We start from the raw sequence: 16221 nt of genomic DNA, 5'->3' as shown, positions 1-16221 counted from the left end.
CTCGCGGGCTCTAGAGCACAGGCTCAGTAGTTGTGGGGCATGGGCTTAGTTGCTCCGTGGCATGTGGGATCTCCCCGGACCAGGGCTCGAACACGTCCCCTGCATTGGCAGGCAGATTCTTAACCACTGTGCCACCAGGGAATCCTCCATTTGTTTATTTTTGTTTTTATTTCCATTTCTCTAGAAGGTGGGTCAAAAAGGATCTTGCTGTGATTTATGTCATAGAGTGTTCTGCCTATGTTTTCCTCTAAGAGTTTTATAGTGTCTGGCCTTACGTTTAGGTCTCTAATCCATTTTGAGTTTATTTTTGTGTACGGTGTTAGGGAGTGTTCTAATTTCATTCTTTTATATGTAGCTGTCCAGTTTTCCCAGCACCACTTATTGAAGAGGCTATCTTTTCTCCACTGTATATCCTTGCCTCCTTTATATAAAAATAAGGTGACCATATGTGTGTGGGTTTATCTCTGGGCTTTCTATCCTGTTCCATTGATCTATATTTCTGTGCCAGTACCATACTATCTTGATTACTATAGCTTTGTAGTATAGTCTGAAGTCAGGGAGCCTGATTCCTCCAGCTCCGTTTTTCGTTCTCAAGATTGTTTTGGCTATTCCTTGCCCTGATATTACTTCGACATGTGAGCAGACTGATAGCCTCATGTCCAAATGGCACCAGGTTCTCTAAACCAGCTGCTAAATGTAAAGAAGGAGGAAAAATCATAGCCACCTTATTTATCATTTTTCCCTAGCAAGAAGAAAAGTTTTGTTTTAACAAATGATGATTTATTTTCTGATTCTCCATGTAATATTGTGAATATTAAAACTTTAATAATGGCACTAAAATACTAATCATGCTTAACATCAGTTGAACTCATATATGTTCCAGGCTCTTTGTTAGCAGTTTCACAAGCATTGTCTCACTTAGTCCTCACTGCATTGCTAGGAGGTGTAGGTACTGTATTCTCACTTGTTTTGCAGAGGAGAAACTGAGACTCAGTGAAAAGCACATGGGGCTTCCCTGGTGGCACAGTGGTTGAGAGTCTGCCTGCCGATGCAGGGGACATGGGTTCGTGCCCTGGTCCAGGAAGATCCCACATGCCGCGTAGCGGCTGGGCCCGTGAGCCATGGCCACTCAGCCTGCAGGTCCAGAGCCTGTGCTCCACAACGGGAGAGGCCACAACAGTGAGAGGCACGCATACCGCAAAAAAAAAAAAAAAGAAAAGCACAGAATTCATCCTGGGTCACATGATAAGTAAGAAGTAAAACTAGAATTTGAACTTGTAGAGTTTGATTTTAGAACCAGCAACCTTAACCCCTACAAAAGAGGCAGAAAAAAGATACTTGTTTTGTTACTCTTTTATCAGTGAAACTGATCCATTTTTCATACACCAGTTAGATATCTTTGTTTTTTCTTTCCTTTGGCTGCACCACATGGCATGCAGGATCTTAGTTCCCTGGCTGAGGATTGAACCCATGACCCCTGCAGTGGAAGTGTGGAGTCCTAACCACTGGACTGCCAAAGAAGTACCCCCCCACCCCCCCCCCCTTTTTTTTTTTTTGGCCCATCTGCATGGCCTGTGGGATCTCAGTTCCCCCACCAGCGATTGAACCTGGGCCCCGGCAGTGTCCCCCCCCCCCCCCCCCCTTTTTTTTTTTTTTTGGTTATATACCTTCTAAGAATTGTCTTATTTTGCCTTTTCCCCATTTTTCTTACTGTTGAACTAGGGAAGATTCTAGAGAATTTTGATGTTTCTGCATGGTAGAAGGAATATAAGTGGTCAAAACTGGTCAGAAAGGAGGTCAAAATTATTGCTGTAAGGGAGTAATTTAACTTAAAAATATTATTTAAGCATCCATCCCTGTTAAGCATGGATGTTTTCATTGGCTGTGAATTTTTAAAATTTCCTTTAGGGTGACTGGGAATTTCAGTAAATGCAGTAGTATATCAAGATGATTTTCTTGAGTGAAAGTACATTTTAATTGTTTAGAAGTCAACACATATTAGAATAATATCTAAAAACAACAGCAACCATGTGCTGGTATTGTGGGAAGATTCCTGGATTTACTGACCAAGTTTGGGATGGGACTTTGGGCAGGTCACATTCCTCCTGAGCCTCATTTTTGTGTCACAGAGTGGAATAAACTCAAGAGCATTGTAAAGTACGCTTTTCTGTTGTTAACCAGTCACCACTTTGTCTTCTGTGCACTCCTTATACCAGGATCTTGGAGGCTGCCCGATGTTCCCATTTGACTGATGCAGGCTTTACACTTTTAGCTCGGGTAAGACAGAGGTTTTACAAAATCAAACCAAACTCTAATTCACCTCCCTCAGTCAAAGTGAATTGGAGTGGTCTTGGAGTGTGCAGAAAACTACCTTCAGAAATGACAGGCACCAAGTAGAATAGAGTCCTTGGGTTGGGGGGGGGCGGGTTCTGAATTTTCCCCAGCAGGCTGGAAAGCTAGGCAGGTCCTGTACCAGGTGTGGACCTCACTCTCACTTGGTCAGGTGGGACCCCAATGAGAAGAGGCTCCTCCCTGCCAGGGGATGCCCTTCCTCACACAGACTCAGCCTCTCAGTAGCATCCCTCAGCTGGGCTGGGCTCTGCCGCTGCCCTCTCTCTCCACACTGCCCTGCCAGTGCCAACCACTGTGGGGCCCCTGTAGCCTGCTGCCCAGAACCCATGTCCTCCTGGGGATGCTGATACACTCTTCCTCCTACCCCAGCCCTCCACCATCCCCACCGTGGCTGAGCACCCACCCCCATGACCTCCCAGAGCCCATTCCATGGCTAAAATCTCTGTGCTGATACCTGTGAGCCACTGGGAAGGTGCAGACAACTGCCTTTCCAGTATGAGAGAAGGAAATGCAGCCCTAATGCCCATTTCCAAAGTGAATATGATTCAAGGGGCACCTGCTCAAAAGTGCTGGCTCACTGGGTCACCTTTGGAATGGGGTGTCTTATGAACTCTTATGGACTTTTTCAGAATTGTCATGACCTGGAGAAGATGGATCTCGAAGAATGCATCTTGGTGAGTGGACTCCTGACAGCTCTGCAGGGCGCCCCTCAGCCACTGACAGGCGTAACCAGAGATGCCAACTGGCCGTTGTCTGGACCCTCCTTGCCCCAGCATAGGTGTAAGGGCTTGGGAACCTGTGAGGGCCACAGGAGGGGGAGGCATAAACTTTGGGCTGTTCTCAGTCATCAGTTACAGCCAAGTTCAGGATAGCATCATCTTTTGCCAAACATTAAAAAAACAAAAGGACTCATTTTCACAAAACTTAAGGGAGAAATAAGCTTGCATGTCCAGTGACGAGGTGACTCTGCAGAGAAGAATCTTGGGGGGCCCTCTTTGTCCCTTTGTCCCTCGGGCTCCCAGCCCAAGTGTGCTTGAGATAAGTTTTTAATTCTCTTTTGCACCTTTTGATTCTTGTATTCAGGAGAAGCAGGATTAGGTATTAAGTTCTGGTGTAGAAGCCACACTGACACCACGTGTTTCTCTCCAGATAACCGACAGCACACTCATCCAGCTCTCCATTCACTGTCCTAAACTGCAAGCCCTGGTGAGTCTGAGCTTTTTGTGACGTTACTTACCTCTTAGGGATGAAAGAACCCCCGTACTACAGCAAGAACCTTCCTTTCCATAGGGTGTCATCATTCTTGGTTTCAAAGGCCTGTGCGTTGGGCTCACTTGGGAGGCAGGGTATCTAAATGTCACTGCTTTCATTTTTGGGTGTGAACCTAATATAGGGACCAGCGTCCTTACTCAAATTCATGTTCATCATGTCGGGTATAGTGAAAGCACGGTTAAAATGAGGCCATCCTTATATTACATTTCATATCTGCTCAGATATCTATGGGGGGATTAGAATATACTGAAAGATCTAGAATGAGCAATGAAAAGTGTCATTGACACTCTTAGCCAGGTAGACGTCGCGTGCATGTTTCCCATCCGGCTGCTGGATGTGAAGCAGAGGTGGAGTCCCCATTCGGCTGCCTGCTCCCACCAGATACACTGACTCATTGAATCCCAACACAGCCCTGTGATGCGGGCACCATGGACATCCCTATTTTACCAGTGAGGAAGCTGAGGCTCAGAGCGGTTAAGAAGCTTGCCCAGATCTACACAACTGCCCAAAGGACCCAGATCTCGTGGCTTCCGTGGGATCTGGTCTTTCCACTGCCCTGAGATACACGACAGATTTTTAAGCCAGCTCTCTCTATCCCCTTTGAACTTGCTCTGTCAGCAAGGGCTACGATTTTATAACATCATTAGAGCTCCGTTTGGCCTTGAGTTACTCTCCCCACCAGTTTTCCTTATTTCCACATTCCTTCTGGTTGCTTCTCCCTCAGGCACAAGTGTGCTGGGCTTTGGACAGCTCTGGGACTCTGAGTTTGGTGTCAGATTTCAGAGATAGTCAGAAACCTACCTGTTTCCAGATTCTCTGCTGAAACTGTTTCTCTCTACACACCTGCAGATAATTTTGTCGTTCTAATGTCTTTACTCCCAAATTAGTTCTGATCTGGTTTTATAATTGATAGAACCAGTTGTCTGATGGGCTTTCTCCACCCCTCGTCCCCGTGTCCCTGTGCCCCTGAGGTGGCCTGCTTCTCAGAGGTGTGGGGAAGGTTAGGAGCCCCGTGCTTTGTTTCCTGTTTTAACCTCCCTCCTCCCTGTTGCCCCCGACTCGGAGATACCCTGGGCTTGGACTCCCACCCCTTGGGCAGTGTCATCTCTTGTGTGCACGCACGGGACAAGGCCTTCCACCAGCTCCCTAGCTCCTGCTTCCTCAGGAGTGCAGCCCCACCTCAGCGACGGGTCAGGAAATGTCTTCCAAATAGTGTTCTCTCCCCAGTGGGGATTCTGGTGACTGAAATCTTCCCCATCTTCCCCGATATTCATACAAGCTACTTCCAGAAAGGGGACTTAGAGTAAAAGATAAACTATAATAAAACCCAGAAGTCCAAGATAAGAGCCTCAAATGAAAAAAAAAAAAGAAAAATACCTGGAGGATTATTAGCAGAAAAGCAGGGAAACAGTTGCAGTTGAAATCTAAACTTAGCTTTGGAGATGCCTAGTAGCCCACACAAAAAAGGGAAATGCTGTGGATTAAATCTGATTATATTCATCAAATTCACTCTACAAACACCTCTTGAGGACCACTACACTCTGGGCACTGTTCTAGGCACTGGAGAGTGAAAAGATCATTCATTGGAAGAGACAGACTTCATCGTCACTCAGAAATTGCACAGCAGTGTGTGTCTGGATCCTTGTTAACGGATACTCCAGGGGTTCTCCCTGCTATGTACATGGTAGCAGCGCCTCTGTCAGCCCCCAGGTAGAGCCAAGGGTGACTAGAAGCTCAGGGTTGTTGGACGTGCGTTTCTGCCGCTGCAGGTCTCACAGCACAGATGCAGTCTTGGTGTGGGGCAGCCCGGGTGTGCCTGAGACACGCGCATAGGAGCAGCCGGTCCCCACCTCCCTGGGGGAGTGCCAGACAGTGCTCTCCATGCTGGAGCCGGGGGTACACCCCAGGGAGTCCCCCCCCAGCCTGGGGAGCTCAGAGGAGCCAATGCTATTGGGGCAAAGCTCCATAGATTCAGAATTTTGAAATCTGGTTTTTAGCTTTTACTAAAGATCTGCAAGCAGGAGGAAATGAGGGAAGTGACCACTAGCCCCGAGCCAGCTATCACACCTCATTTGCTAAACTTCAGTTCCCAGGTTCTTCTTTACATGTGAAGGAGGCAAGTGTGCACATACCCCACCCCTTCCAGGAACTGCTCTGTAATCCTCAAGGGAGGAAGGGCCTTGTACTCTCACAAAAACCAAATCTAGAAGGCTATTTTGAAAGGGAAACTCATCATGTTTCTTTGAAAATAAGTCAAATATACAGTTGCAAACAAGGGGAACTCCAGATTCAAAAGAACACAGAGGAGTTCATGAAATTTGTTCAAAGGAGGTTAAGGATCCTCTTTGTTACTTCAGTTTTTAGTTTGTAGGATGTCATCAGCAGGTTCTATTGATAATTGGGGGGCTGGTTTCCTCTTCAGTACCAGAGCCAGTTCTTTTGACTTTTAAAATATTAATGCAGCTCTTTGGTCCTAGAAGCTATCTAAGAATTTTAGCTATTATATTAAAGAACAAAGAATTACAGGCAATAAAGACTATATTATTTTCTTGATGCCACAGAGTTTTATCTTTCACCCTGATTTATCACAGCCTTTACCAGTGAGATTTATACCTTCATATGTTTTCTTGTTACTAATTAGTGCCCTTTTCAGCTTAACAAAGTCCCTTTAACATTTCTTGTAAGGCAGGTTTAGTGATGATGAACTCGTTTAGCTTTAGCTTGTCTGGAAAACTTCTCTCTCCTTCCGTTCTTTTTTTTGTGGCCACGCTGTGCGGCCTGCAGTATCTTAGCTCCCCAACCAGGGATTGAACCTGGGCCCCAGCAGTGAAAGCGCTGAGTCCTAACCACTGGACCGCCAGGGAATTCCCATCTCTCCTTCAGTTCTGAATAACGTTGTCAGGTTTAGTATTCTTGGTTGGGATTTTTTTTCGTTTCTGTCAGCACTCTGAATATATTGTGCCCCTCCATTCTGGCCTGCAAAGTTTCCACTGAAAAGCCTGCTGATATAGTCTTATGGGGAGTTCCCTTGTAATATATAACAAGTTGTTTTTCTCTTGCTGCTCTTAAGATTCTTTAATTTTTGACATTTTAATTGTAATGTTTTGGTGTGGGTCTCATCTTATTTGGAATTCTCTGGGCTTCCTGAATCTGGATGTGTTTCCTCCCCCAGGCTGGAGAAGTTTTCAGCCATTATTTCCTCCATTAGCTTTTCTGCCTGTTCCTCTCTCTTCTTCTGTTACCCTTATAATGAGAACGTTAGTCCACTTGATATTGTCCCATAAGTCTGTCAGGGTATCTTCTTTACTTTTTTTCATTCTTTTTCTCTTTGCTGCTCTGATTGGGTGATTTTCACTGCCATGTCTTCAAGTCACTGATCCTTTTATCTGCTTCATCTAGTCTGTTCTTGAAACCTTCTACTTTTTCAGTTCAGTTGTATTCTTCAGCTCTGTGACCTCTGTTTGGTACTTTTCCCAGATAAGGGCGTAAACTCCTGTCTGGGGGGATACTGACCAGGGAGAGTACAGAGATGGCATGTACCTGCACCTGCCTTTGCTGAGAGCACATCTGTAGGCCTCTAGACGTGTACCAGACCTGAAGCCCGCCCTGTAAGCTCCAGGACAAGCAAACAGGCCTCTTTCCCAGAAAGGCTGGGGGTGTGTTTCAGCCTGCTGTCTGTAAAGTGCCCTGGGGGTGGTAGCCTGCCAAGAACTCTTTCATGTTAAAGTCCCATGGGACCCAGGAATACAAGCCTTCTTTGGCCATCAGGGCCAGGTCAGCAAGGAGCATCCCATGGGCACCTTATACAAAGACTGGGGCACCAGAAATAAAAACCAGGTCACCAGGCAGATGTAAAAGCTCCCCTCTGGGAGATACTGGTGCTCTGGAGAGGGGCAGAGGGGAGAGCAAAGACAGCATCAGCCTCCAAGGTCTCTAGGAAGGATTACAGTCAGCCCTTGGATGTGTTTAATTGGAAGCTTGTGCCCCTGGCTGCAGCTGTGATGACAAAAGCTCCTAGTCCTCCTTCCGAGAAAGACGACTCCTGGGTGTTTTCTCTTGCTGATCCCGGGACGTGGGAGCCACTTAACAATCTCTCCATTGGTTACAGTCCCGTGGGACCCCGCAGGCCAGGAGATGGACGTGTCCCCTGGCAACAGCTGCAAAAACGGGCACCAGACACACGTGAAACTCTCCCCCTGAGAGAAACACAGAGACAGAGAACAAGGATGGCACCCTGGCGTGAGGCAGAGGCAGGGCCGGGAGAGGATGCCAAGTAGTGCTCATCGGGAAGGAAGAAGCCCAGAATTTAAAAAAGAAAATGTCATCCAATGGCTGGAGCTCGGCAGAGGGAATGTGCAAAGATGGCCCCCGCCCATCTCTAGGCCCTGGGGGCACCCCAGCAGGCCCCGCAATGTGTCACCTAGCAGGCGAGCCTCCCGAGCCTCCCACACCCGGGCTGGGCTCCCCTCCATCAGCTGGGCCCTGCGGGTGGGGAGGGCCCGGGTGTGAAAGTCCTTTGAATTCCTCCTCACATTGCTGTGGTCTCTGGGTCTCTCGGAGGTCAGCGGGATGGTTTTTCCAGCTAGACGTTCAGGTGCCTGATGTGGGGTTAAACCGTTCGCTCCTCAGTGAGAAGCTCCAGGTTATGAGTTCCCTCCTGCCCGGGGGTCTCCGCGCTTGGGGCCGGGGTTCATGCCAGACTATGGCCCAGCCTCTCCTTCCGCTTCCAAGTGGGCCTTCTCTCATCTGCCCAATGTGGAGAGTCGTTCAGCCAGTTTTTGTTTTTTTCTGGAGGAAGCTGTTCCGTGTAGCTGTAGATTCACCGTTTGCGGGAAGAGGTGAGTTCAGGATCCTCACGGCGCAGACTGCCCTCTGCAGTGTCGGTTCCCATCTTTACCTGGTGGGAAGGTGAGAGAAGCCGCTGCCCATGGGCCCACAGCTTTGTGCTCCATCCTCCCGCTGCTCAGTGGTTCCCAGGGACGCTGCCTGGGCCGGCTTCCCTGCTCTTCCTGGGCTGTGAGCCTTGGAATGAGAGGGTCCAGCAAACATCTGTGCTTCCCCTCATTCTAGAGCCTGTCCCACTGTGAGCTCATCACGGATGATGGGATCCTGCACCTGAGCAACAGCCCTTGCGGCCACGAGAGGCTGCGGGTGCTGGAACTGGACAACTGCCTCCTCATCACTGACGTGGCCCTGGAGCACCTGGAGAACTGTCGTGGCCTGGAGCGCCTCGAGCTGTACGACTGCCAGCAGGTCACCCGCGCGGGCATCAAGAGGATGCGGGTAAGTGTCAGGCAGCAGCCACACCTGGCAGTTTCTCAGCAAACGACAAATACACCAAGAATCAACATCCATTTTCTACATTCTGTCCTGGGCCAATAGTTACGCAAACTATCATCTTAGACTTCTTCTAAATTTCCTTATTAGACCCCACCCTGGAAAGAGGCGACTTCTAGAATGGGTCTGGGTGGAGGTTCCATGTGGTCTGTTGATTAGCAAACTTATTAGAAGGAAAGGGACTTAAGGCTGTTATCAGTAGGCTTGATCTTTGCTAATTTCTAGGTATAAAGTGTCTTAGTAACTGTGGTGTTCTTTCCGCATGTAGTTCACCTGCATCGTCCTTGAATACGCTTTAAGTTTAGGCAACTTTGCACTTAGACCCCTAAGCAGCCCCAGGTGCTACAGCTGTTACAACTCTACTCGGTTTGCACACAGGGACAACGACCACCCCTTTGTCTTTAAAAGGTGCTGTTTGGGGAGACGTGCATGTCGACAGGAGCAGCATTAGCGCACACCAGAAATTCTATTGGGACTATCTGCCTAATGGTAGAATGAACTAGATTCTATGGGAGAACTGTGGGCTTTTCAAGGATTATGCCTGCAATTCCCAAACTATCTTATGACTACACTTTTCCTTTTTCCTTTCAGGCCCAGCTCCCTCATGTCAAAGTCCATGCCTACTTTGCTCCTGTCACCCCGCCGACAGCAGTGGGAGGAAGTGGACAGAGGCTATGCAGGTGCTGTGTCATCCTCTGACAGCAGCTGCCCAGCCCAGGGCTTCATGAGGTGTCCCTTCCTCCCGAGGACCCGAGTCTTTCTGACGTACTCCACCATCATCCAAATCTGTTGATTCTCCATTGGGAAAGGCATTTACAGGTAAAAGACTTCTGCAGGGACTGCAGTAACTCTCGTGATAGTTTTTACCTTTATTCTGCTGTGATGCAATCAATTCGAAGCCTTGTGTCAATTAACACAGGGCAAGAGTGGTCATAGTGCAGCCAGGACCATGCAGGAGACCTGGATCTCTAGAGGTGGGTGCCTCCCTAGGTACAGAATTCCTGCCCTTGGCTTTGTCAGCATTCCTCAAACATACCATTAGTGTTAGCACAAATTGAGCAGAAAAATAAGCTGTTGATTTTCTACCTGATACTTCAGCCAGTGGCCTACTTTTATTCACGATTCCATTTTGATTAGCAGGACTTTTCCACTTTGAAGATTAAATAGCAACTTTATCAAAGTGACTATACTGCAAATTCATAATGCCCGACAGTCTTCTATGTAGCGACTTACGTGGAAGGCAAGTTAATAGGTTTCCATGAGACACCAAAGAATGAGGACTCTAAACAGGGTGAAGCAAGGTCTTCACCTTTCTGTTTCTGTCAACTTGTCATATATCCTTTTGGGGACCAAAAACTAAACAAAAGCAACTCAGTTTGTGTTGCCTGATTGGAAATCATAAGCTCTGGCGTAGGCTGTGGCACATAATGTGTTGTTGTTATAGAAAAGCTGATCATGTCATGTCTCACAAACTTTGGGGGACCTTAAAGAAACAGAATTAAGGCTCAAGTTATCTATAATATAATCAATTAAAAATAATGGATGCATGTAGAATGGGTGTGATTTTTTTCCAAGTTTATTTTAAAATCTTAGAAATCAAGTTACACCAGGACTATTCAAAAATTTTACACACTTAAAACTAAAATCAGTAAAGTGTTGGTACCTTTGAGACTTATATAAAAATGAATAAACCACTGCAATGCTGAAGTCAGAGGGTTTTATTGCTATTATCTCATCGCAGACAAACCTGAGCAAAACCATCTTCCAAATTCAGGCGTTCCTAATGTTACCTGAAATCTGATAAGATGATCTGGTTTCTGCTCTGTGCTGTCCACATTTGTGACCTTTACTGCATCTCTGTGTTAATGGTAGCCAACCCTTCTTAGTAACCACTTCCCAAACTGAAGAGCCCAGAGCTCATGAGAAGCTGAGGGAAACAGCAAAAACGAGAAATTTCCCCATGACAAGCAATACTTCTAATTGGGTTACGGTTCTATTAGGTGGACAGTTTTAGAAGCATTTAGGATACAAGGCCTCAGCTGCATTCTGGGGAGAGAGGGCAAATAGATGGATATACAACTCTATAAATCAATTAACAGGATTATCAGAATAAGCATTCAAGTCCTGATGATTGTGCTGCCTTATTGTGTGTATACCATAGCAGTTATCTAAATATACATTTACACCACTGTGTGGGGGAAAAAATGGCTGTTGCAGGAAGCTATGAATATAGTTTCTATTTTAAAAATTTAAATGACCATGGGCCTTCTATACATTATCTCTTTTGAGCCCGGAAACAACCTCTCACAGCTACTGGACTCTGGCTGAATGACGTTGGACCACATCTACAAAACAGGAGAACCTCTGTTAAGGAAAATCAGGTTTGCTTCCCCTTAAGTGTGGCACAGTCACTGGATAAGCTGTCCTCAGTTGCATCAGCTTTGAGGAAACAAAATGAAAACACACACTACCATCAGCTCTTACAACAACATTGGGACTGGTGTGTACTCAGAACATACACAGTGAACTCCTTGATTCTATGACATGAGGTGACACACTGGCAGAAACTTGGATTTTAAATGAGACACACATTTGCAAAACAATCGGAAAACATTTATTATACTGAAATGTGTACATCCTACTATTAAAAAAACAAAGTAGCAAATTTGCTGGTGCCATAATTTAACCTGTTTCACTGGGACAGACTAATGTTCAGTGCTGCTTGGTGTCATTTCAAGTTTGATGAGCTTTAATTATTTTTACCCCACTTGTAAAACCTGATGAGGAATTCAGAATAGCACACAGCATTAAAAATGACATTTATTGTTCCATAAATCTTGAGACTCAAAAAGGAATGCTAAATAGACAAGCAAAACTCTAAACAATTAAGAGAGAAGCTCACTTCTTTCCCAAGTGACTGGTACAGAAAACATGTGGTCGTACAAAAGCAAAGGGAAAATGACGGAAAGGAAAGCTCTCCTGCTTTAGGGTCTATACAAGTTATGGATATTTTCAAACCAAAGATGGAATATTTAGAGACATTACTTTTTCATATCAAGTAACCCCCTTTATGAATAAAACATAAAATGCCAAAGCTTCACCCACTGAAGTAGTCTGTCTTCTGGGAGAGATTTTAAACTCAGAGTTACCCATTCCTATTTCTGCCTGAACAGAGATAAGGATCAAATAATACACTCAAAACCAAGACACTGGGTGAACAGACAGAGATGGTATAGTTAAAATGGAATCAAAGTTTGAAAAGAAAATTGTGTACACCACAGGCCTCAAATGCTTGCTGATGAATTTTGGGAAGGCTTCGGGTGAAGGGAAGAGATAATAATGATTGATAGTAGAAAAAATTGCAAAAACAGTGATTCCCTTTGGAAAGTATACTGGCCAACAAGCATTGGTTTTGTGAAAGAGGCACTCTTTTTATAGAAAAAGAAGCTATTATGTGGTGTATAAAAAAGTCCCTAAATAATCACCAGAATGTTACCCGTGATTGTACTAAAGCTCCATATTAGAGAGAAGTGTGAGGAATTTTGATGGTACAATATAGTGTTTGTGATGTCTAGTGTTCCACAAATAAATTTCAACTCTTGATAATGAAGACCCCTTAACACCAAGTCAGAAACTATCACACTGTTTTCTCCTGCTTAGGCGTATTTCCAATGTTGGGGACAGGTCTTTGAAAAAGTCTAACAACAGTATGGTGCAGGGTGGGGTGGGTGGTCAGAGACAGAGGGAGGAAAAGGAGAAAGAAAAACCACATGAGTTTAAAAGGCATTGGGGCTTCAAAAATGAAAACCAAAATGCTAAAAATGGAAGCAGAAGCAAAAAGTTTTTCAATAAATCCGTGACAAAGCAAAAACACAAAAGTCTTTGTACCTATTAGGATTTACACTGATCCTCTCACCAAGGTACTCTTGCTAATGCAGTTTGCTTCACGCCCCTCTTCCTGGCTTGGGGCTTCCCCGATCTGGCATGATCACAGCAGATGCGCACCCGCACCCTTAGACATGATTTTTTCCAAGAAGGCGCCAAGCCTCTCCCCTGACCACTGATCGGCCTGTATCAGCGCCGGCCTCCCTCTCTCCACACGTGGATTTGGCGCTGGCCCCGCAGCAGCCAGTGCCCCCCCACCCCCACCCAGGTCAGCATAAGGTCCCGGCAGCAGAAGCCGAACTGGCCCAGAAAGGTAAATGCCCACAGTACGTCTTTACATTCATTTCCAAACCGCATACAGTGTAAAAAGACAGCGAAGGCTGCTTCTAGGGACTGTCTACTGGCCTCTCTGGCAGAGAAGCAGGCGGCCTACCTGCACGGGGGCCCGACGTGCTCACTGTCCCGGGGCGAGGCCGAGGCAGTGAAGCGAAGGAGACGTGCCTCTCATCCAGCTTGTGAGAAAGGTCATCCTGTGTTTTCAATATGAAACATTTCATATGGTAAAATCCAATCCCAAGACTTCTTGGATTCAGTCTTCACACACTTTTAAGCGTTAACTTTAACTGGTGCTGAATAGAGTTCAGACTACGTCAAGACGTCACTTCAAAATTATGTGGACGCCACCGCTGTTTTCAGCTGCGGAAAAAAGAAAGGGACGCTAGGCGCAATTTTTTACCAGGCTGGAGAATCAAGACTACGTTGAACACTCCTAGAACTCTACAACCCCCCACCCCAGTTCAGAGGGTACCTTTAAATATTCTAGAGGAAAACAAGCTAACTTGCTCCAGTCCCTCTTGCCTACGGCAGCGTCATGTGCACATTCCCTTTGCCCGCCCCACCCCCCACTTGAGGGCAAGGCACAGGGCACAGACTATCCAATGAACTGGGTGCTTACATCCACCTTTTCTGGAAATAATTTTTGAACTCCTCAAAAGTAGATCTGAAACATTTTAAAAACACACATCACTACTTTTGCGCGATGGCCTAGTGTTTCTCATGAGTTGGTGAGAAGCAGCAGTACAGGCGGTCATCAAGGAACAAATGAATTTTTCCATAAGGACCAATGTCTGAAAACAGTACACTGAGCAGGGCGGGGACGTCCTGTGATGCCCGACACCAGAAACCCCACCACCTTCACAGGACGCAGCCACACATTCACTGTACGAACTGCCTCTTTTATAGACAGTGTGAGTTTTGCAGAACGAAAAATTGAGCCAGAAGGGTACTAAGCTAAACACGTCTGATAAGAAAAGATAAAGTGGGCCAGTTCACAGACTAAACAGCCCTGCACTGCAGGTTAACTTGGTGGCTTACGAGACATGTTAGGCACAGGGTGAAGTCCTAACTTCAGCCCCTCCCTTCAAGGTGGGCTGCTCTCTTCCCAGGAAAGGGTGACACGTGACATCGTGCTCTTTGAGGTGCAGCTTTAGATCTTAACTCATCAGACTTTTAAAGGTCTCTTCTCACAGTAACTTTACATTTAAAAAAACCCCTCCTTTATCCAGCCCTGTAACTGGAACCCTACTGAACCCCGTCTGGGCCCGCTCTTCACATTCTCTCCCTCCATAAGCTCAAGAATTTCTACCGCTTTGAGTCACGGCGGACACACTGAAGGCTTCCAGGTTTACACCTCAAGCCCAGGCCTCTCTTGCCAGCCCCAGCCGGCTATGATTTCCACGTCCTAAAACAGAAGCCTTGGCCGCTTCCCCCAAGCCCGCCTACCTCTCCACCGCGACCACCGCCTGCCCAGCTGCTCCTGTGACAGTCACAACCACTCCTCCCTCCAATGTGGAGCCCAGCAGGGCCCTATCAGCGTCCAAGATCCCGTCACCTCTCATCTAGATGACATCTCCTGCCTCCAGTTTTCCCACCTTCTCATCTGTCTCCACAGAGTTGCGAGTGGAAGAAAAGAAAAATCTATTCACATTACTCATCTGTTTAAACAACATCACTGACTTTCCAATGCATTTCAAATAAAATCTAAACTCCCACCACCGCCAGGCATTGCCTACCAGACCCGCCTCTAGCTCTGCTCGTCCTCGCCCTGCACAGCAGCCACGGGCCCTCTCAGGCCTCCAGAGCAGCCACGCTCCTTCCTCTGCACCCGGCCCCGCGCCAGCTGGGGTGCTGCTCCTCGTGTGTTCAGTTCCCCCTCAGGCTCCAGGTCTCAGCATTCATGACAGCTCCTCAGAGAAGCCTCCACAGCTGCATGTCCCCCTCCCCGGGCCCCCTCGTCCACAAGCAACCCCACTTCCCCATTCATTCATGGCACCTAAATTACCTATTTGTAATCTGTGTCCATCTATGGACCAATTCTGGTTTCCTTTCCCCACTACAGGAGGGGAAGACCTTTCTAGCACCAACGGCATGTGTCTGACATGAGGTGCTCAGTAAAATGTTGGCTAAATGGACTGGGATTTTTCTCCAGGCATCCAGAAGGACTGATTCCTCTCCCTTACTTGCTAGTTAATTTCGACAATATTTCAGTCACTAGAAATATTTCCTTGATTCCTTTTTCAAACTTCTTAAAATTAGTAAAGCCAGCATTTCCAAAAGTAAATATGCAAGATGACTGCTGATTTCAGGCACACACTATCTTTCATGATTCTCGCATTTCAAGACACACGTACCTTTTACTGTGGAGAATAAAAAACAACTCTCATCTTGAAAGTTCTGAACCATCTAGAAGGATAAAGCAGATGTATAATTAAGAGCCAACTGTCTTTTCTTAACTGGGTAAAAGTAGTAAAAGAAAAATGTCATTATCTATATATAGCGGCACGAGTACAGGACTCAACGGCCAAAATGGTAATTCAAATAGGCAGTGTGAGGTAGCAACGACTTACACCTGCTGTACTGGCCAGCTCGGTGCTGACCGTGCTTGCCCATGGGGGCCCAGCGATCTGGTCAGTCACCCTCCAGCCCACGGGGAGGCATTCACTGCTGGGTTCTGTGATAGTGACTAACAAAAAGTTGCTGCCAAAGTGCTCTTACTTGCTTGTCACTGGACACGGGGCAGCAGTGAACTGCCCTTCTAACCTCACAGCTTCTTAAAATCAGCCATCAAATAGTACACAAAAGGAAAACACATTCAAATGGCTTGCTAAAAAGGGCCAAAGGCTCGCTAACCCAGAGCCCCCCAGTGACCAGTGTCGGAGTTCAAAGAGGGCGGGATCGGAGCTCCGGTTCTCCTCTGCGTGTATTCCTCCTACCACCCAGGACATCTAGAACTCTTGGTTATAAATTCTTCCCAATCTTGATTCCCAACTCTGAAAATGATTCTCATGAGTACTTGCCAAAGGAGTCACAGATTTT

The 16221-nt window shown here is 46.6% G+C and overlaps 2 protein-coding genes and 1 non-coding gene across 6 annotated transcripts in view; 1 reads left to right on the top strand and 2 right to left on the bottom strand.

Moving 5' to 3' along the window:
- FBXL2 (F-box and leucine rich repeat protein 2) overlaps positions 1–10665 on the top strand; it is an 82099-nt gene extending 71434 nt beyond the window's left edge. For 2 of the 3 annotated variants that reach the window (XM_007447693.1, XM_007447695.1), the window contains 5 exons: positions 2217–2277; positions 2982–3026; positions 3502–3558; positions 8695–8907; positions 9553–10665. In XM_007447693.1, the coding sequence (XP_007447755.1) occupies positions 2217–2277; positions 2982–3026; positions 3502–3558; positions 8695–8907; positions 9553–9660 (484 nt within the window). In that variant the 3' untranslated portion in view covers positions 9661–10665. The remainder of the gene's footprint in view (positions 1–2216; positions 2278–2981; positions 3027–3501; positions 3559–8694; positions 8908–9552) is intronic. The other variant, XM_007447694.1, reaches the window with a different exon arrangement.
- On the bottom strand, positions 6417–6488 carry TRNAE-UUC (transfer RNA glutamic acid (anticodon UUC)). The gene has a single exon. It is a non-coding gene; the product is annotated as a tRNA-Glu (tRNA).
- Positions 10666–13504: 2839 nt separating the features above from the next.
- The window catches only part of UBP1 (upstream binding protein 1), a 67579-nt gene continuing 64862 nt past the window's right edge, over positions 13505–16221 (bottom strand). For both annotated transcript variants that reach the window (XM_007447691.1, XM_007447692.1), the window contains 2 exons: positions 15537–15588; positions 13505–13542 (listed from right to left, as the gene is read on the bottom strand). In XM_007447691.1, the coding sequence (XP_007447753.1) occupies positions 13505–13542; positions 15537–15588 (90 nt within the window). The remainder of the gene's footprint in view (positions 13543–15536; positions 15589–16221) is intronic.

The sequence above is a fragment of the Lipotes vexillifer genome, unplaced genomic scaffold (assembly GCF_000442215.2).
Source record: "Lipotes vexillifer unplaced genomic scaffold, Lipotes_vexillifer_v1.1 scaffold73, whole genome shotgun sequence".
In the NCBI taxonomy this organism is placed as follows: domain Eukaryota; kingdom Metazoa; phylum Chordata; class Mammalia; order Artiodactyla; family Lipotidae; genus Lipotes; species Lipotes vexillifer.
The sequence above is the reverse complement of the archived record's forward strand: the minus strand, read 5'-3'. Positions and strand labels throughout refer to the sequence as shown.